This window comes from Enhydra lutris, unplaced genomic scaffold (assembly GCF_002288905.1).
Source record: "Enhydra lutris kenyoni isolate GAN:26980312 unplaced genomic scaffold, ASM228890v2 scaffoldscaffold9, whole genome shotgun sequence".
Classification (NCBI taxonomy): domain Eukaryota; kingdom Metazoa; phylum Chordata; class Mammalia; order Carnivora; family Mustelidae; genus Enhydra; species Enhydra lutris.
In genome coordinates this window covers 77,437,086-77,458,663 of record NW_019154093.1, presented here as the reverse complement: position 1 = coordinate 77,458,663, position 21,578 = coordinate 77,437,086, and the positions used below count along the sequence as shown (strand labels likewise).

General features: G+C 36.9%; 1 protein-coding gene across 1 annotated transcript in view; it reads left to right on the top strand.

Annotated features, from left to right (window-relative positions):
- The window catches only part of LOC111143089 (protein tyrosine phosphatase, non-receptor type 22), a 59,678-nt gene that overhangs the window by 21,490 nt on the left and 16,610 nt on the right, over positions 1-21,578 (top strand). Inside the window, 4 exon segments of the mRNA XM_022496553.1 lie at positions 721-798; positions 3,491-3,577; positions 19,021-19,097; positions 19,199-20,013. Of these exon segments, the coding sequence (XP_022352261.1) occupies positions 721-798; positions 3,491-3,577; positions 19,021-19,097; positions 19,199-20,013 (1,057 nt within the window).

Here is a 21,578-nt window from a genome sequence, read left to right as displayed (position 1 = left end):
ATTAGGCCCTACGTTGGTGGTTCTCAAAGTTAGTTCCCAGGCAAGCAGCATTGGCATCACCTGAGAACTTGTTAGAAATGCAAAACCTTGGGCGAGGCCTTGGATGGATTGAAGCAGAAACTATGGAGGTAGGGGGAGGAAGGGGGAAACCAGCAAGCTCTCCTGGTGCTTCTAAGGCATGCTGTAGTTTGAGAATCACTGCCCTAAATTCCCTTTCTTTATCCAAACTACTTTAGTGGATGGACTCTATCTATCACAAATTTTGTGTTCCAATCTCTAAGTCATTTTTAAAAGTCTAATAGGAAGTGGGAACTTTGAAACACGGGCTTGAAATCTATCTGCCAATTTCTTTTATTTCATAAAATTCTCACGCTTCCTCATCTGAACCTTATCCCTCATTATATCATTAACTTCAGACATTTGATCACCCCATGCGAAATCATGCCCGAGAGTTTCTTCAATCTTCTGGGGAAAATACCAGGCTCTAAATCATGACGCAAGTGATGAGAAACCACATTCATTTTAAAAATGCATTCTTTTTTGGATATTATCTTCTGTTAGGAGAGCAGATATCATGGGAGTGACAAGACCAGTCTTGTCAATAATAGTAATAATTTATTAAATATTAAGTAATATTAAATTTTCAATAAATAAAATAATAATTTATTAACAAAGCAGAGGAACAAAGGAGTAAGATTTTTTCCCCCTTTTATTTGATAGATACTTCCAGAGAACTTCAGTGTTTTTAGTTTGATCCAGGAAATGCGAACACAAAGACCTTCATTTGTTCAAACTCAGGTATGCAACTATGGTGAATGGATCATAACATGTGTCTCAGTCTTGCTATATCTCTCTGTTCAATAGTAAGGCAACCCAAAACAGCTGACTGCCTAGCTATACTACCAATTTCCTCTTAGGAGCACTAGTCCATTTGCATTTCCTCGAACTCTGAATAGATAATTTTTTTCCCTGGATCCCTTGCCTTGGGTCAAATTCCTCTCATTCCTTGTATTTTACTGTCTATGCAGAAAATATTAAGAAACTATTGTAATATTTGTTATAAAGGATGTTGAAAAAATTTCACAAGCTGTTTGATTTATTAGAAAGAAAGAGTTAGGTTAACTTGAAGTTTTATAGCAACAATTCACTTCTGAAACTGTAGAAAAATCAGAGCTTTGTTATTCCTTTTTTTTTTTAAAGATTTATTTTCTTATTTATTTGACAGACAGAGATCACAAATAGGCAGAGAGGCAGGCAGAGAGGGGCGGGGAGGCAGGCTCCCTGCTGAGCAGAGAGCCTGAGTGGGGTTGGATCCCACGACCCTGGGATCATGACCTGAGCCGAAGGCAGAGGCTTTAACCCACTGAGCCACCCAGGCGCCCCAGAGATTTGTTATTTCTGCTTCAGGAAGTGGTAACAGAATCCTGAGAGTGCAGTCAGTCTGTATACTCATTTTTTGACTTGAAGAAAATTAAAAATAAAAGCAACCATACTCCTGTCACCTAGAGATAGCCACAATTACTATTGTTTTGTAGTCTCTCCTGATCCTTACTGTATGCATACTTAAAAAACCATGATTATAACCATACTATAATAAGGTTACATATCTATCACAACATTTTCATCTACCCCAAAGTGCTCACCCTCGTTCACTCTGTTAGGAATGCTCTTCTCCTGCTTTGTTCTCTCCTCTCCCACTCAAGTTCCACCTCCTAGATGAAACACTTCAGGACAGAACTCTCACTCTCTACAATATTAATTTCACCCAGATTTCTACACCAATAATTTTACCCACATTTCCAAAAAAATGGTCTCCATCTTTAAGATGGAGTTTAGCTTTCACCCATTTATTTATTCACCAAGCATTTGTTGACAGAAGTAACAGACGTTTTTACATAATTTGTTAGAACTACTTTCTACTGCTTAAGTGGTAAGACCCTGAAGTGTTAAAAGCACTTACAAATGAACTTGCACATAGAATTGGAGGTAAAATAACTGACAGTGGCAGTTTAGATATTTTCATCTGACATTTGTGAATTGAGGGGAAAAAATGAAGAGCTATTGTAATATAAGCCTTCTGTTTGGCCCACGTAGGTTTTCCACTAATAGCTAGTGGAAAAAAATTTTTTTTCATGCATCGACTGTAGGTGTTTTCTATACTCAACCTGAAGGAAAAAGTTTCTGTGAAGTAAAAGCGTTGGCTGGATTAGTGCCACCAGACTTAAAAGCTGGTCGATCCATATAAATGTCTAAAGACCCCAGGAAGTATGCAACCTAGTTGTCTAATATTACATTGTAGTATGAATCTACAATACTACAGAGAGTATGGCTCTCTGTAGTATAAATCAATCAATAAACCCTACTTCATTTCAGAGAAAGTCCATTTCCGGCCTCCTTGTAAAGGTCGGAGACAGAGGAAACGATTTCTGGTTAGCTTTCATATGTTAATCAACATTATCAACAACTAGCTGAACAAATCCCTTACCAGTTGTCAGCTGCTTTTTCTGACACCACTCTCACCAGGAAATAGCACTGTAACCAGCTGATCACTTCCTGTCTGACTTTCCTTTTCTTAAAAAAATGGGAGAGTGTACCAACAGATGTGTGGGTGATGCAGATTCTGTATGGTTCTCCTGCTAAAATTATAATTGGCAAAAGTTGTGCTTTATTTGTATTGTGTGAAGTGCCAGGGAAACCCCATTGAGGCTCTTTCAGGTGAAAAGTAGCTCCAAAATCAAGTGCTAGAGCAGGTCCCATGGCAGAACCCCACCCCCACCTGCACGGACCCTTTAAGGGTGGCGGTGTCATTTCCCGACAGTGAAATCCTTTCACAGGCACAAATTTCCAGACTCTCTTGGGTGATCTACTTTTTTTTGGTGTCTTCGCTAGGAGAGCGTGTCAGCAGCTTGATCTAGGTATATTAAACTAAGAGTCAGAAGACCCAGGTTCGAATCCAAGTCTGGAAATCATGGCTGAACAATCTTGTACGAAGTGTAAACAGGGATAATAGCCTACCTGCTTTAGAGATAAATTGTCAGGGTCAAGTGAAGAATATAATTGAAGCTCTGTATCTACCCATTGACCACAATCTACCTCCCTTTTCCCAGAAAAGATGAAGGTGCCTGACCAAAAATGCATCCAGAATCAGATAAAACATTTAAAATGTGAGCCAGGAAAACGAAATTGGAGGGATGATGGTGCGGGGGAAGATAAGTGAGAAAGTGGGGTCAGAACATAAAACATGCCGAAGGCCCTTGTATATTTAGAGGTAGAAGATCAAATATTTAGCTATTTCTAGTAGGCTGCAAGTGCTTTGCAATCCAAAATGGGCTTCACAAACATAAGGGCATTACAATGAAACTATGGTTGATGGTCTTTTCAGGTCTGCTGTACTAGGGTTTGACTTATGTTCACACTCCTGAACTCTGGTTCTGTGGTTCACCAAGTTTCTTGTTTGTTTTCATTTATTTCGGTTTGTGATGCTCTTCAGGAACAGTATGAACTGGTCTACAAGGCTGTATTAGAACTGTTTAAGAGACAGATGGATGTTATTAGGGATCAACACTCGGGAACAGAGGTAAACATTAAACTTGACATTTTGTCTTTTTTTTTTTTTCATGTTTTATTTTGGTCACGGATCACAAATCAATTATAGGACTAATGATTTATTGCCAAAACTGAATTGGAGTGTCAGGGGCACATGGGGTTATACTGCAAATCTCCTGTGGAGAAGGACTGATTAATTGAAGTACTTCAACTCAGAAAATGAATCTTTTGGTTAACCTACTGTTTACAATTTTCAGCTAAATTTAGAAACAATAGGAGTGAGTGACGGGGCAAGTGTCTATTCTGTTCCCAGGTCTAATAACTATGTGGTGAGTTAAAAGTGAGAGTGATAGTTACAAAGTGAAATCATAGTTGAAAACTGATGTGATTTTTCAGGTTTCTTTAGCCTTGTTTTGATTGCATATCTCTCATCAAATTTTGGGAATATTTTAGAATATGAGGGATTTTTAGCTGAGGGTCTTCGGTATAAAAATGATTATGATTTAACCAAATTCCAATTAAGAAATATTGAGTATTCTAGGATATGCTATTTTGATTGCATCATAAAAATTGATAAATCAAATACTAATTGTGAAGTCACAAAGTATTAGGTTCTGAACAAACTTTAAGAAAATAAGATTACTGATTTACCTTTGAAGGGTGTGTTTTGTAACATATTCTTATTAATTTAATTTTTAATATCACATTTTGGATTCTTAATCTGAAAATATTTACTGAGGACCTTCTACCCAGTGTTAGGATACTGGGTAGTATCTACTAATACTACTAATTCTAATATTACCTAGGATTAGGAATACAAAATAATATAAGACATGATTCTGATCATAACTCTTGTCAGTCAAATGTTGAATCATGGGGAAGGAAAGCAGGTTGAGGTTTGAAATGGACTAAGCAATCCTCATTAGTGTCAGCTTCAAGGGAAAACAATATGGTAGAAGGACATGGAAATAAGAGTATAGTTTTGTCAGAAATTGTTATTTATATCCTATTTATATATGTTTTATTAGCCAGTATTCCCATACCAAGGTTAAATGATAAAGGTGATTATGGACAACCAAATTTTAATGGGAAAGATTCTCATGTTTCACTACCAAGTGTGCTGCTGACTTGATTGGAGATATTTGTTTGTTTGTTTACATCTCTTAATCCCCATCATCTATTTTACCTCTTCCTCCACCTACCTCCCCTCTGGCAACCACCAGTTTGTTCTCTATAGTTAAGAGTCTGTTTTTTGCGGGGTGTCTGGGTGGTTCAGTCAGTTATGTGTCCAACTCTTGATCTTAGCTCAAGTCTTGATCTCAAGGTTGTGAGTTCAAGCCCAATGTTGGGCTCCATGCTGAGCCTGGGGCCTACTTTAAAAAAAAAAAAAAAAGAGTCTTTTTTCTGTTTTTTTTTTTTTAAAGATTTTATTTATTTATTTGACAGAGAGAGATCACAAGCAGGCAGAGAGGCAGGTAGAGAGAGAGGAGGAAGCAGGCTCCCTGCTGAGCAGAGAGCCCGATGCGGGGCTCGATCCCAGGACCCTGAGATCATGACCTGGGCCGAAGGCAACGGCTTAACCCACTGAGCCACCCAGGCGCCCCGAGTCTTTTGTTTGTTAATTTTGCTTTTCAGATTCCCCAAATGAGTGGGAGCATTTGGTATTTACCTTCCCTTATTTGACTTATTTTACTTAGCATATTACCCTCTAGGTCCATCCATGTTGTCACAAAATGGCAAGATTTCATTCGTTTTTCTGACTAATATTCCATTATATAAATATACCATCTTTATCCATCAAGGGATGGACACTTGAGCTGCTTCCGTAGTTTGGTTATTGTAAATAATGCTACAATAAACATAGGGGTGCATATGTCTCTTGAAACTAGTGTTTTTGTATTTTTTGGGCAAATACACAGTAGTGTGATTACTGGATCAAATGGTAGTCTTATTTTTAATTTTTTAAGGAACCTCTATACTGTTTTCCATAGTGACTGCACCAATTTACATTCTCACCAACAGTGCACGAGGGTTCCTTTTTCTTTACTTCCTCTAACACTTGTTTCTTGTGCTTTTTATTTTAGCCATTCCGACAGGTGTAGAGTGATATCTCATTGTGGTTTTGATTTGCATTTCCCTGATGACCAGTGATGTTGAGCATCTTTTCATGTGCCTGTAGGCCATCTGCCTGTCGTCTTTAGTAAAATATTTATTCATGCCCTCTGCCCATTTTTTAATAAGTTTTTTCGTTTTGAGTTATACAAGTTCATTATATATTTTGGATATTAACTCCTCATGGATATATCATTTACAAACATCTTCTTCCATTCATTAGGTTGTCTTTTTGTTTTCTTGATTATTTCCTTTGCTGTGCAGAAGTTTTTATTTTGATATAGTCTCCTTAGTTTATTTTTGCTTTTGTTTCCTTTGCCTGAGGAGACATATCCATAAATATGTTGCTAAGGCCAATGTCCAAGAGATCACTATAAGAAATTACCTATGTTGGGACACCTGGGTGGCTCTTGGTTAAGCGGCTGCCTTCGGCTCAGGTCATGATCCCAGGGTCCTGGGATCGAGTCCCACATCGGGCTCCTTGCTGGGCAGGGAGCCTGCTTCTCCCTCTGCCTCTGCCTGCCTCTCTGTCTGCCTGTGCTCGCTCGCTCTCTCTCCCTCTGTCTCTGACAAATAAATAAAATCTTAAAAAAAAAAGAAAAGAAATTACCTATGTTTTCTTTTAGGAGTTTGACGGTTTTAGGTCTCACATTTAGGTCTTTAATCCATTTTGAGTTTATTTTTGTGTACAGTATAAGAGAGTGGTCAAGTTTAATTCTTTTGCATGTAGCTGTCCAGTTTTCTCAACACCATTTACTGAAAACACTGTCATTTCCACATTGTATATTCTTTTTAAAAAGTTATTTATTTATTTATTTAAGAGACAGAGTGAAAGAGAGTAAGAGAGAGGGCACAAGCAGGGGGAGAGGCAGAGAGAGAAGCAGACTCCCTGCTGAGCAGGGAGTCCGACTGCTCAGCAGTTCAATCCCAGATGCCAAGATCATGACCTGAGCCAAAGGCAGACACTCAAAAACTAAGCCACCCCCATCCCATTGTATATTCTCACCCCTTTGTCATGGATTAATTGATCATATAAATGTAGGTCTCTTTCTGGTCTCTTTATCTGTTCCATTGATCTATGTGTCTATTTTTGTGTCGGTGCCATACTGTTTTGATGAATTTAGCTTTGAAATATAGCTTGAAATCTGGGATTGTGATACATCTAGCTTTGTTTTCTTTCTCAAGATTGGACTTTGACTCTTTGAGGTCTTTTGTAGTTCTATACAAATTTTAGGATTATTTGTTCTAGCTCTGTGAAAAATGCTCTTGGTATTTTAACATGGATTGCATTGAATCTGTAAATTGCTTTGGGTTATATGCACATTTTAAGAATATTAGTTCTTCTAATTCATGAGCATGGTATATCTTTCCATTCATTGTGTCATCTTTAATTTCTTTAATCAATGTCTTTCACCTTTTTGGTTAAATTTATTCCTAGGTATCTTATTCATTTTGGTGCAATTATAAATTGGATTATTGTTTTTCAATTGTTTAAAGAGAGTATTCACTGATTCCTATTTTATTAGGAAAATTTTAGAGGAAGAATGTTGAATTATGTCAATTGCATATTTTGCATTAAGGGAATGATCACATGGATTTCTCCTTTGATGTATTAATATAGTCACACCATTGGATTTATTAATGTCAAACTGTCCCTGTATTTTAGAATTAACCCTTCTTGAACAAAAAATATTCTTTTGATATGTCGCTGGAGTATGTGGGCTGATATTTTATTTAGGTTTCAGGAAATGCCAATACTCAAATTTAGTCCAGTAGCAGTGTCATGGCTCCTGTTGGGTTGTTTGGAGTGGGCCCTTAGTAAGTAAATGGGAACATAAGAACACAGTTCAAACTCTCACAGAAAGAATTGGTTACAGTTAAATAAAGAGGACTTCTGTTTCTAGAAAAGATCAAGTAGACACACTTTTCCGTGTGTGGTTTGTTTTTTTTTTCTGGTCAAACTAAGTGCAACCAGAAACTATACATATAATTGGCATTATATAAAAAAACAACTATAAAAAGGCTCCGAGAGATAGAAAAAAGACAGGCCAGTGAAGGACCTTGAGACCCAAGGAAAGACATGATGCTAAGTTCCAGTTTTCTTTTGACTCATATATCCCAGACTTGAAACTGAAGAAGTCAACAACCTGGAAATGCCAGTGATACAGTCAAAAAAGCCCCAACAAAAGCCTGCTCTGTCTAGCCAAAGGACCAAAAAAGGGGCAGTCCAACAAGATAGAAAACTTTTAGATAATCATCACTCTACTTTAGTCAACACCACAGAAAATAGTGGTCCCCCAACCCACGCATGTCAGTAAAGACTGAGTGGGGTCCTAGATTCCCACCTTTCTAACACCGTATTAGAATTCTGGAGTGATGTCAGAGAAGGTCAGATAAAGAGGTAGGATTTTCATCCTCAATGGCCTGAAATGAGGGTTTCCTGCAGTGTCATTGGGGACTGCATGGGGAACCTAAGCTTCTACTGGACACTAACATGGTACCCTAATGCCTCCCCACTGAAGTAGTGTCAGAAGAAGCCTAGTAGAGAATTAGGACTTCCACCATCATTGAGCAGTGATAAGTCCTCTGCTTACCACAATGTCAGTAGAGACCACATGGGGAGTGTCTTCCATGATGTCTCCCCTTGGCTGTCAACAAAGACTCAGCGAGGAAACTGGTGGAGTTAGAATATACTTGGCAGTAACAAGGCAGTAATGAGGCAGCACCTTCCCGTTCCTCTGTAGAATGTAGTTAAAAATAAAAAAACCTAGCTAAAACAGAAGGTTTAACTAAGATCTAGAGCCTCATAACAACACAAAAATATCTAAGTTTCAATTGAAAATCACTCATCATACCAAGAACAGGAAGATCTCAAACCAAATGAATAAGACCATCAATAGAGGACAAGGTAAAGATGTTAGAATTATCTGACCAAGTTTTAAAAGTAGCCACAATAAAAATGCTTCAATGAGCAATTAACAAACATGCTTTAAATTTTTTTTAAAACGAAAAGGCTGGGGTACCTGGGTGGCTCAGTGGGTTAAGCCTCTGCCCTCGGCTCAGGTCATGATCTCAGGGTCCTGGGATCGAGCCCACATAGGGCTCTCTGCTCAGTAGGCAGCCTGCTTCCCCCTCTCCTTCTGCCTGCTGCTCTGCCTACTTGTGATCTCCATGAAATAAATAAATGAAATCTTTTAAAAAAATAAAAGATAAAAAAATGGAAAGGCTCAGCAATAAATATAAAAAGATTCAGCAAAAAATCTAGAAGATATAAAAAAGAACCAAATGGCAATTTTAGAATTAAAAAACATAGTAACTGGAAAAAAATAGCTTAGTAGATGAGCTCAACAGCAGAATTCAGGGTACACACAGAAAAAAAGAACCAATAAGATAAAAGATAGAACAATAGGAATTACCCAATCTAAACATAAAAAATAAAATAGACTGGAAAAAAAGAACAAACAGAGTCTTAGGGAACCTAAGGGACTGCAAGAAAATAACTAGCATTTGTGTCAGCAAAGTCCAAGAAGGAGAGGAGAAAAAGACACAGGGTTAAAAAAGTACTTCAAGGGGTGCCTGGGTGGCTCAGTGGGTTAAGGCCTCTGCCTTCAGCTCAGGTCATGGTCCCAGGGTCCTGGGATCAAGCCCCGCATCGGGCTCTCTGCTTGGCAGGGAGCCTGCTTCCTCCTCTCTCTCTCTGCCTGCCTCTCTGCCTACTTGTGATCTCTGTCTGTCAAATAAATAAATAAAATCTTGAAAAAAAAAGTACTTCAAGGCTCATTATAATTAAACTTCTGAAAATTAAAGACAAAAGTTCTAGAAAACAGCCATGGAAAAATGATCTTAAGAGTAGGGAGAAAACAATTAGAATGATAGCAAATTTGTCATCAGAAACCATGGGAGCCAGAAAAAAGTAAAACAATATGTCTTCATGCTGAAAAAAAGTAACTGACAACCCAGAATCCCATACCAGTGAAAATATCCTTCAGGAATGAAGAAGAAATCAAGACATTCTCAGATGAAAAACAAACAGACAAAAAACTAAGAGAATTAGTTTGGTAGACCTATCTTTTAAAAAATGACAAAGGAACTTTTCTAAGCAGAAAGGAAGTGATGAAAGGGAGAACATGATAAGGAAAACCATGGGTAAATGTAATAGGCTTTCTTTTTCTTTTTTCTTTCTTTCTTTTTTTTTTTAGATTTTTATTTATTTATTTATTTGACAGAGAGAGAGATCACAAGTAGGCAGAGAGACAGGCAGAGAGAGATGGAGAAGCAGGCTCCCCACTGAGCAGAGAGCCCAATGTGGGACCCGACCCAGGACTCTGGGATCATGACCTGAGCCAAAGGCAGAGGCTTTAACCCACTGAGCCACCCAGGTGCCTGGCTTTCTTTTCCTTTTTGAGTTTTCTAAATTTTTTGATGATTGAAGAAAAAATTATGCAGTCTGATGTAGTTCTAAATGTATTAGAGGAAATATTTAAAATAATTATATTATAAACAGGGAAGAGTTAGGAAACGTAAAGGGAGAAGTTTCTGTACTTGAACTAGTGAAATGGTAACACCTGTAGACTGTGATAGGTTATTTTATATAATGTAATACCTAGAGCCACCACTACAAAAGCTATACAAAGGCGTACCTTAAAAAACACTATAGATAAATAAAAATGAAATACTAAAAATGCAGGAAAAAGTAAAGAGAAGTGAAAAACAGAACTAGCAAAAAACAGAAAACAAAAAACAAAATGGCACAGTTAAGCCCTAACATATCAATAATTACATTAAATGTAAATGGTATAAATATACCAATTAAAAGATTGGCAGAGTATTTAAAACTATATGCTATATGCTATATAGCATATATATATGCTGTCTATAAGAAATATACTTTATTTTTTTTTAAAGATTTTATTTATTTATTTGACAGAGAGAGATCACAAGTAGACGGAGAGGCAGGCAGAGAGAGAGAGAGAGAGAGAGGGAAGCAGGCTCCCTGCTGAGCAGAGAGCCCGATGCGGGACTCGATCCCAGGACCCTGAGATCACGACCTGAGCCGAAGGCAGCGGCTTAACCCACTGAGCCACCCAGGCGCCCCAAGAAATATACTTTAAATATATAGGTTGGTTTAAAGTAAAGATTGAGAAAAAAGATATATCACATATTCATATAAACATGAATAAGGTAGCAAAAATACTGATTCAAAGGGGCTCATGTACTCTGATGTTTATAGTAGCATATATTATATATATATGTGTATATATATATATATATATGCCACAAAACAATCTCAAACATTTAAAAAAAAAGATTTGAAATCATACAGAATGTATGCACTGACCACAGTGAAGTCAAACTAGAAGTCAATAACAGAAACATAACAGGAAAAGATCCAAACACTTGGAAACTAAACTATATTCTTCTAAATAATCCATTGATTGAAAGAGGAAGTTTCATGGGAATTTTTTGAAAAACCACACATTGAACTGAATACAAGTGAAAATATAACACATTGATATATATATATATGTGTGTGTGTATATATATATATATATATATATTCAGTATTATTTATATATTTTACATTATATGGGTGTATGTATATTATATATTATATATAATATATCATATAATATATATATTATAGTATATATATGATATATATATACTAAAAATACACACACACACACACACACACACACACACACCACTCACACACACACCGGGCATTCTTTTTGATGGTAACCATCAAAAAGAATGCCCGGTGTGTGTGTGAGTGTGTGTGTGTGTATGTATATATATGGTGTGTGTGTGTGTGTGTGTGTGTGTGTGTATTAGTCAACCATCAAAAAGAATGAAACCTTGCCATTTCCAACAATGTGGATTGAGCTTGAGTGTATTGTGCTAAGCAAAATTAGTCAGTCAGAGAAAAACAAATACTATATGATTTCATTCATATGTAGAATTTAAGAAACAAAACAGATGAATGTAGGAGAAGGGGAAAAAGAGAGGGAAATAAGCCATGAAGGACTCTTAACTATAGATAACAACCTGAGGGTTGATGGAGGGAGATGGGCTAAATGGGTGATGGGTATTTAGGAAATTTTTGAAAAACCACACATTGAACTGAATACAAGCGAAAATACAACACATTGACATTTGTGGAACAAAGCTACAGCAGTTTTGAGAGGAAGGTTTATAGCTCTCTAAATGCAAACATTTGAAAACAGTAAAAGTCTCAAAATCAACAATCTGAGCTCCCACTTTAAGAGAGGGAAAGAGCTAAATAAACTCAAGGAAAAGAGAAGGAAAGAAATAATGAGCAGAAATCAGTGAAACTGGAAACAGAAAAACAGTGAAAAAAAGAGCCAAAATAATCAATAAAGTTGACAAAACTTCTATGAAGACTGCTGAGGAGAAAAGATAGAAATGATATCAGGAGTGAAATGGGAGAGCCCTAGAGTCTCTGTAGATATCAAAAGGATAATAAAGGAATATAGTATGAACTGGACACATCTACACTTGACAACTTAGACAAAATGGATTGCTTCCTCATAAAACACAAACTACCACAGCTTACTCAACATGAAATAGATCATTTGAATAGCCCCATAACAGTCAAGGAAAAGGAACTTGTAATTTTAAAACTCCCAAAAAAGAAGTCTCCAGGCCCACATAATTTGAGTATTCTAGCCAAATGTTTAGGGAAGAATTACCATGAATTTTACACAATCTATACCAGAAAATAGGAGGAGGAAACACTTCCCCCATTCATATTTTCTATTGTAGTCAAATATATCATTGTATCTCAGTGGAAAAAATTACCACCTTACCCATTTTTAAGTGTACAATGCAGTGGCAGTAAGTACCTTCGCTATGTGCATGACCATTGCTACTATTTATTTCTAGAAATTTTTCATCATCCTAAACTGAAACTCTCCATGCTTCCTACAACAGCCCCTAGCAATTTCTTTTTTTTTTATTAAATTTTATTTTATATAAACATATATTTTTATCCCCAGGGGTACAGGTCTGTGAATCGCCAGGTTTACACACTTCACAGCACTCACCATAGCACATACCCTCCCCAATGTCCATAACCCCACCCCCCTCTCCAAACCCCCCTCCCCCCATCAACCCTCAGTTTGTTTTGTGAGATTAAGAGTCACTTATGGTTTGTCTCCCTCCCAATCCCATCTTGTTTCATTTACTCTTCTCCTACCCCCTTAACCCACCATGTTGCATCTCCTCTCCCTTATATCAGGGAGATCATATGATAGTTGTCTTTCTCCAATTGACTTATTTCGCTAAGCATGATACCCTCTAGTTCCATCCACGTCGTCGCAAATGGCAAGATTTCATTTCTTTTGATGGCTGCATAGTATTCCATTGTGTATATATACCACATCTTCTTTATCCATTCGTCTGTTGATGGACATCTAGGTTCTTTCCATAGTTTGGCTATTGTAGACATTGCTGCTATAAACATTCAGGTGCACGTGCCCCTTCGGATTACTACGTTTGTATCTTTAGGGTAAATACCCAGCAGTGCAATTGCTGGGTCATAGGGTAGTTCTCTTTTCAACATTTTGAGGAACCTCCATGCTGTTTTCCAGAGTGGCTGCACCAGCTTGCATTCCCACCAACAGTGTAGGAGGGTTCCCCTTTCTCCGCATCCTCGCCAGCATCTGTCATTTCCTGACTTGTTAATTTTAGCCATTCTGACTGGTGTGAGGTGATATCTCATTGTGGTTTTGATTTGTATTTCCCTGATGCCGAGTGATATGGAGCACTTTTTCATGTGTCTGTTGGCCATCTGGATGTCTTCTTTGCAGAAATGTCTGTTCATGTCCTCTGCCCATTTCTTGATTGGATTATTTGTTCTTTGGGTGTTGAGTTTGCTAAGTTCTTTATAGATTTTGGACACTAGCCCTTTATCTGATATGTCATTTGCAAATATCTTCTCCCATTCTGTCAATTGTCTTTTGGTTTTGTTAACTGTTTCCTTTGCTGTGCAAAAGCTTTTGATCTTGATAAAATCCCGATAGTTCATTTTTGCCCTTGCTTCCCTTGCCTTTGGCGATGTTCCTAGGAAGATGTTGCTGCGGCTGAGGTTGAAGAGGTTGCTGCCTGTGTTCTCCTCAAGGATTTTGATGGATTCCTTTCTCACATTGAGGTCCTTCATCCATTTTGAGTCTATTTTCGTGTGTGGTGTAAGGAAATGATCCAATTTCATTTTTCTGCATGTGGCTGTCCAAGCCCCTAGCAATTTCTATTCTACTTTTTGTCTCTATAAAATGGCTTACTATAAGTACATCATAAAAGTGGAATCATGTATTTATTCTTTTGCATCTGGCTTATTTCATGTGGCATGTTTTTAAGGTTCATCTATTTTTTTTTTTTTTAGTATGCATCAGAATTTCATTCCTTTTTATGGTTGTATTATATTCATTGTGTGTATATCCCACATTTTGCTTATTCATTCATCCACCAATTGACACTTGAATTGTTTCCACCTTTTGGTTACTGTATTCACATTATTCAATGCTGCTATAAAAATTAGTGTGCAGGGGTGCCTGGGTGACTCAGTTGGTTAAGTGCCTGCCTTTAGCTCAGATCATGATCCCAAGGTCCTGTGATGGAGTCCTGCATTGGGCTCCCTGCTCAGTGGGGAGTCTGCTTCTCTCCCTTCTTGTGTGCTCTATCAAATAAATAAATAAAATCTTTAAAAAAATTGGTGTACCAATATTTGTTGAAGTCCCTACTTCAAATTCTTTGGGATATATACCCAGAAGAATCCAGAAATTTCTGGATCATACAGTAATTCTAGGTTTCGTTTTTAAAGGTACTGCCATACTGTTTTTTACAGTGGCTGCAAAATTTTACATCTCCACTAGCAATTCATAAGAGTTTCAATTTTTCCACATCCATGCCACCACTTGACATTTTCTGGTTTTTGGTTTTTGCTTTGTTTTTTTTTAGATAATAGCCATCCTAATGGGTGTGAAGTGGTATCTCATGGTTTTGATTTGCATTTCCCTAATGATTAGTTGATGTTGAGCATCATATTTTTGTGTGCTTATTGGTCATTTGCATATCTTCTTCAGACAAATATATATCCAAGTCCTTTGCCTACTTTTTTTTTCAAAATTTCTAAGTTGTAGTAAAATAGTGGCACCTGGGTGGCTCAGTCAGTTGAGCATTGACTCTCGGTTTCAGCTCAGGTCATGATCTTGGGGTTGTGGAATCAAGTCCCATCAGGCTTATGCTCAGCACAGAGTCTGCTTGGGATTCATTCTCTTTTCCTCTCCCTTCCCCTCTGCTCCTATCCCCTTTGCACACATGAACATGCACTCTCAGTCCCTAAAATAAAGCGTTTTTAAAAAACTGTGGTAAGATACACGTAAATTTAACCACCTTAACTAATTCTATGTGTATAGTTCAATGATACTATGAACATTAATATTGTGCAATTATCACCACCATCCATTTCCAGAATTATTTTTACCTGGAAAAACTGAGACTTTATACCTTTTAGAGTTTCCCATTCCTTTCTCCCTTTCCCCCATCTTTGGCAACCACTATGCTACCATCTGTATCTATGAATTTGAGTACGCTAGGTACCTCATATCAGTGGGATCACATGATATTTGTCCTTTTGTGTCTGTCTTATTTCACTTAGCATGATGTCCTCAAGGTTCATCAATGTCATAATGTATCAGAATTTCCTTCCTTTTTAAGGCTAAATAATATTCCATCATATGCCACATTTTGTTCCTCCATTCATCCATTGGTTAATAGGTGGTTTACTTCCACCTTTTGGCTATTATGAATAATACTGCTAAGAACATGAGTGTGTAAATATCTTTTTGTGTTCCTGTTTTCAGTTCTTTGGGGTATATATGCAGAAGTGGAAATGCTGGGTCATGTGATGATTCTTTTTTCTTTCTTTTTTTTTTTTTAGTATTTATTAAAGTAACCTCTACACTCCATCTGGGGCTTGAACTCATGACCCTGAGATCAAGAGTCACATGCTATTCTGACCAAGCCAGCCAGGTGCTCCTCACATGATAATTCTATGTTTAATGTTTTGAGGCACTGCCATACTATTTTTTACAGCAGCTGCCCCATTTTACATCCCCACTAGCAATGTACAAGGTTCCAATTTCTCCATATCCTCAGCAACACTTTTTATTTCCTATGTTTGTTTGCTGGTTTATGGTAACCATCCAATGGGTATAAAGTGGTATCTCACTGTGGTTCTGGTTTGTGTTTTCCTGATTAGTGATGTTGAGTATTTTTCATGTGCTCATTGGCCATTGCATATAATCTCTGGAAAGTGTCTATATAAGTCCTTTGCCCATTTTTGAATTGGGATTTTTTTGTTGTTGTTGTTGTTGTTGAGTCTTAGGAGTTCTCTGTATATTCTGGATTGTTGTTTTTATCATAAATTTTGTCAAATGATTTTCTTCTGTGTCAACTGACATGCTCATATGGGAGTTTTCCCCTTTATTTTATCAATGTGGTGTATTATATTGATTGATTTTTGTATGTTGAACAATCCTTGCATTCTGGGAATAAATCCCCCTTTGTCATGGTGTATAATCCTTTTAATATGGTGCTGAATTCAGTATGATACTAAATCTTTAATATTTCCTTCCTTCTTCCTTCTTCTTCTACTGATTCAATATGATACTGAATATGAGTATTTGGTTGAGGACTTTGCATCAATAATCATAAGTGATATGGATCTATAGTTTTCTTTTTCTTGTAGTATCTTTGTGTGGCCATGGTATCAGGGCAATGCTGGTGTCACAGTATGACTTAGTAAGTATCCTCTCCTATTTAATTTTTTGGGAGAGTTTGTGGAAGACTGGCATTATTTCTTCATTAAAAGTTTGGTGGAATTCACTAATGAAACCATCTGGTCCTGGCTTTTCTTTGTCAGAAGGTCTTTTGATTACTGATTCAGTCTACTTACTAGTTGTAGGTCTATTTGGATTTTCTATTTCTTCCTGAGTCAGTTTTGGTTGATCATGTGTTTCTAGGAATTTGTCCATTTCATCTAGGTTGTACAATTTGTTGATGTGCAATTGTTCACATTATTGTCTTATAATACTTTTTATTTCTGTAAAATTGGTAGTAATGTACCCATTTTTATTTCTGTAATTTGAGATATTGGTAATTTGAGTCTTCTCTCTTTTTTCCTTAGTCAATCTAACTAAGGTTTGTCACTTTTATTGATCACTTCCAGGGATCAACTTTTGGTTTTGTTGATTTTCTCCATTGTTTTCTTAGTCTCTACTTCATTTATGTCTGCTCTAATCTTTAATATTTCCTTCCTTCTGCTAGCTTTTGGTTTAGTTTTTTTTTTCCCCTAGTTCCTTAGGTTTAAAGCTAAGTTATTGATTTGAGATCTTTCTTCTTTTTTTAAAATTTAAATTCAATTAATTAACATATAGTGTATCACTCAAAATCTTTCTTTTTAAGAGTAGACATCTATAGCTATAAATTCCGTCTGAATATCACTTTCATTATATCTCATACATTTTGGTATGCTGTGTTTTTGTTCACTTTTAAATATTTTCTAATTTCTGTTGTGATTTCTTCTCTGACCCATTAGTCGTTTAATTTACACACATTTGTGAATTTTCTAGTTTTCCTTTTGTTATTAATTTTTAGTCTCAATTTGTTATAATTGGAAAAGATACTTTTGTATGACTTCAATCTTTTAAAATTTATTAAGACTTGTTTTGTGGCCTACCATGTGGTCTATCCTGGACAATATTCCATACAAGTTTGAGAAGAATGTGTATGTTGTAATGTGGAGTGTCCTGTATGTGCTGTTAGATTTAATTGGTTTATGGTGTTGTTCATGTCTGTCCTCTATTTCCTTACTGATCTTCTATCTGATCTATCCATTATTGAAAGTGGGGTATTCATGTCTCTTATCAGTTTACCAGACTCGCTGTAACAAATATCACAAACTCAGGAGGACTTAAAACAAATGTATTTTCAGGCCTCTGAATGGCCCAGTCAGTTAAGCATCTGCCTTTGGCTCAGGTCATGATCCAAGGGTCCTGGGATAGAGCCCCTCATCAGGTTCCCTGTTCAGTGAGGAGCCTGCTTCTCTTCTCCCTGTCCCCCTGCTTTGCACTTCCACATTCTCTCTGTCAAATAAGAAAAAAATCTTAAATTTTAAATGCAACACACTTCATACAACTGATACTTTGTTTAAAAAAATTTATTTTCTCATAGTTCTGGAGGTAGGAAGTCCAAAATCAACGTGTCAGCAAGGCCATGTTTTCTCTCATATCTCTAGCGAGTTCTTAGTTTCTGGTGTTTACCAGCAATCTTTGGCATTTATTGGCTTAAAGATCCATTTCTCCAGTCTGTCTCCATTATCACATGGCATTCTCCCTTTATGTCTCTGAGTCCCTGGTTTTTTTGTTTTGTTTTGTTTTTTTTTTAAATAAGGACCCAAGCCACTGTGATAGGGCCCACCTGAATCCAGTATGAGCTCATCTTGACCAATAACATCTGTAAAGACTCATTTCCATATAAGGTCACATTCACAGATACCAGGGGTTAGATTTCAATATATCTTTTTGAGAGTCATAATTAAACCCATAACAGGTGGAATCTTACAGTGGTTGATGACATTTAAAAAATGCATATAAACATTTCTAAATTCAGGATATAGTTTACAAATTGGTGGTATCCAAGATTCTACATAACATATTTCATAATGTGATAATTGCTATGAAGAAAGAGTGGCTGACAAATGTGTAGGAATATGATTTTAGGTTGAGTGGTCAGAGAAGATTTCCTTATGCAGGTGACATTTAAGTAGACATTTCTAATTACTTAGAAAGAGCCCGTTATGCAAAATCTGGAGTAAGAGTATTTCAATCAGAGGGAATAGTAAGTGTAAAAGGCTGGAATTGAAAACAAGCTTGGTATGCTTAAGGAATGACAACAAAACCAGTATAGCTAGTAGGTTGTAAGGAAGAAAGAGGTAGAACAAGATAAGTATAAGGACCTAATAAGCACTTAGTAATTTAAGAATTAAGATGATGTCATTTCTGAAGGTAGATTGTTCTTAAAAGTTACCCCCAAAGACATGTTAAAAGTCCCACATTTGATACTATAAGTGGACACTTTCTAGGTTCTATAACACTATTAATCCTTTGATCTTGGTACGCGAACAAGTTCTTGTTGGACTTGATATTTTGGAAACTCATCTCCTTTGTGAATGATTTTAAATCTTTATGTTTTCTGAAAAGTAACTTCTCAAGTTTATGAAATGTTAAAATATTGCCATTTCTTCACTAAAAACCAGTGTCTTCCTTATTTCTCTTGAAGATTCAAGCACAGGATTCCATTCTTAAGCAAAATCCCATTCTAGAAACAGAGTCTTATTCTCCCAATTTACCAAAAAGGTGAGTACAATTTTACACACCCCTGTGTTGTCTCACTGATGTGATGCTAACAGGAGACCTCTCTGGGGTATGGTGTTATCCTTCCTTTGTTTTTGTTTCAGCACCTTAAAAGAAGCAGAGAAGATGAAACAACAGAGCAAACCAAAGCTAAGGGTGAAAAGTGCAGAAGATTCTTCTTTTGACCTCAGGACTCCTGACAGAAGTGAAAAGGAAAGGTTAGCCTTGCACGGTGGTGAACAGAGCCGTGCTTTTGACCTTTTGGAGCTAAACTGTAGTTGTAACAAAAATGCCGACATAACCACACATTGGGAGACCAAGGCGTTTCCAATAGCTGGGAAGCCTCTTCAGAAGCATCAGAGTTTAGATTGGAGTGCGATTTTGTTTGGAGCGTGTCCAAATTCTAAAGCTGCCGATGTGGCAGGAAGGTATTTTAATTCAAAGGCGCCGATAATACGGACCAAATCAACGCCCTTTGAGCTGATACAACAGAGAAACACCGAGGAGTTGGACATCAAGGAAAATGTTTCTTGTTTGGAATCTCAACCCCACAGTTCTTATCTCCAGCAGGCTCAAAAAGCGAGGCATGCTTCTTTGGCAGAACAGAATGATTCACTGCCGTCAGACTCTCAGCCCCAAATGTGCAGCGCCTCTGTTGCAAAGGGGCAGGACTCTCAGCCTCTTCGTGTATATTCTTACATGTCTGTAGAAGATCCTTATTTCTTATCATTGTCTCCTAGTAGTGCTGGTTCTAAGATGTCTCTTGATTTATCTGAGAAGCCAGATGGAAACGTTTTGCCTTGTTCCTCATTGCCAGCATCTTCTACAACCCTCTTTTCTTCTTACAATTCATGTGATTCTTTAGCACTGAGTCCTCCAACCGAATACCCCTCTCCAAACCCAGAGACAGCAGTAGTAGGTAAGTTTTTTTTTCGAAGTTTATATGGCATTCTAGATTTCACTCTTCTCTATAGAAGATTTGGTTTCTTCTCATGCTCCCCCTGGTCTTTCTCAGCTTCTTTCTCCTCCTTCCTTCTCCTCCTCAAAGAAATAAATCCCCAAGGGTTTTCATGATGGGATGAGTTAAAAAATAGCAACATGTAATCGTTGATGAAACAGGCAGCAACGGAGGCAGGCTCTATGCCAGCAAGTGTGTCCCTAAAGGAGGCAATCCCCATTCCTCGGGATGTTTATCAGAGGTCCACAATTCACCCTTGCTAGGCGGAAGCAACTTTCAAAGAAGCAGCAGAAATGATTTGATCCATAGCACTGCATGGTGCCTCAGGACATTTTTGCTCAACCATGTGGCTGCACTGAACTGAACAGATCGTTAAGCATTCAGTTCTCTTCTGCAGGAGTTGGAAGAGGAGGACCTGATTTCTTCCCATCCTTGCATAATAACGTAGTAGATGAGAACATACATTTATATGCTATGTGGGACTATCATCTTATATTCACCTTTATTTTCATGCTTTTTCACCTTTATTGTCCTGGATGTTTGCATATTATGCATATTGTTTTTGTTTTATTGAGTGGTTTAAAAGTAAAAGTAAGTATCCTCCTAGAGATAGTTATAATAGCTTGATAGGGAAGAAGGTGAAGAAAAGACCAAGCTTAACTCTCCAGATATATTATCAGAAGTTTATGAATGGCATTTTACCTAAATAGGACGTAGAAAAAATTTTTTCTATAACATGATTTATTGTACAGCGTTTCTTAGTAGATAGATGTGTGGATGTGTAGTTTGTGACAAAAATGTTTTACCTGGATCTAATTGCTTCTTTATTTTATGTATTTTGATCCTGTTTTATAATTTAAAGGATTTTTTTTTAAAGTTACCCACAATACCTTAAACTTCTCTGAGCATCATCTTCAAAAGCAAATTCGAGCTTTAGGGATTGTAACATCATGACATGTATGCCACCTGGTGGCAGTTTCTTATAACAGCATTTGAATTTTTCTATAAAAATTCTGAATTTTTCTGTAGAAAAATAGAAAACCTTGTTATACCACTGTTTTGTAAAAAGGAAAAAAATCCATATTCTTCACTGTAGAATGAAGAAGTGATACTAAAATCTTTAAACTTCAACCTACTCTGTAACTGAATCCTTGGCATATTTAAAAGTGCTTTATCATGCTTTATTGAATATTGTACATGAAACAAAAGGGTTATATAGAAAATAACTCAAAACTTCCTGAATTAATATAATGTTTTATATTCTGTTAACGTACTGAGTGACTCGACCAAAACACTTTGGGGCCTTTAAAGGAAATAGGGAATAAATTTTGAAGAAGCAGCAAAGCCTCCTGGGTTTGCAAATTAAAATGGGAGAATTTATTTTGCTTTTTCCTTGAGTAAAAACATACCAGTTTAAGTATTGTAATGATGCTTGATGGACTTTACTTCAAGATTAGAATATAAGAATTTCCTTTGGCAAAAAAATCTCTTAAAAAAAAAAATGAGGTGCCTGAGTGGCTCAGTGG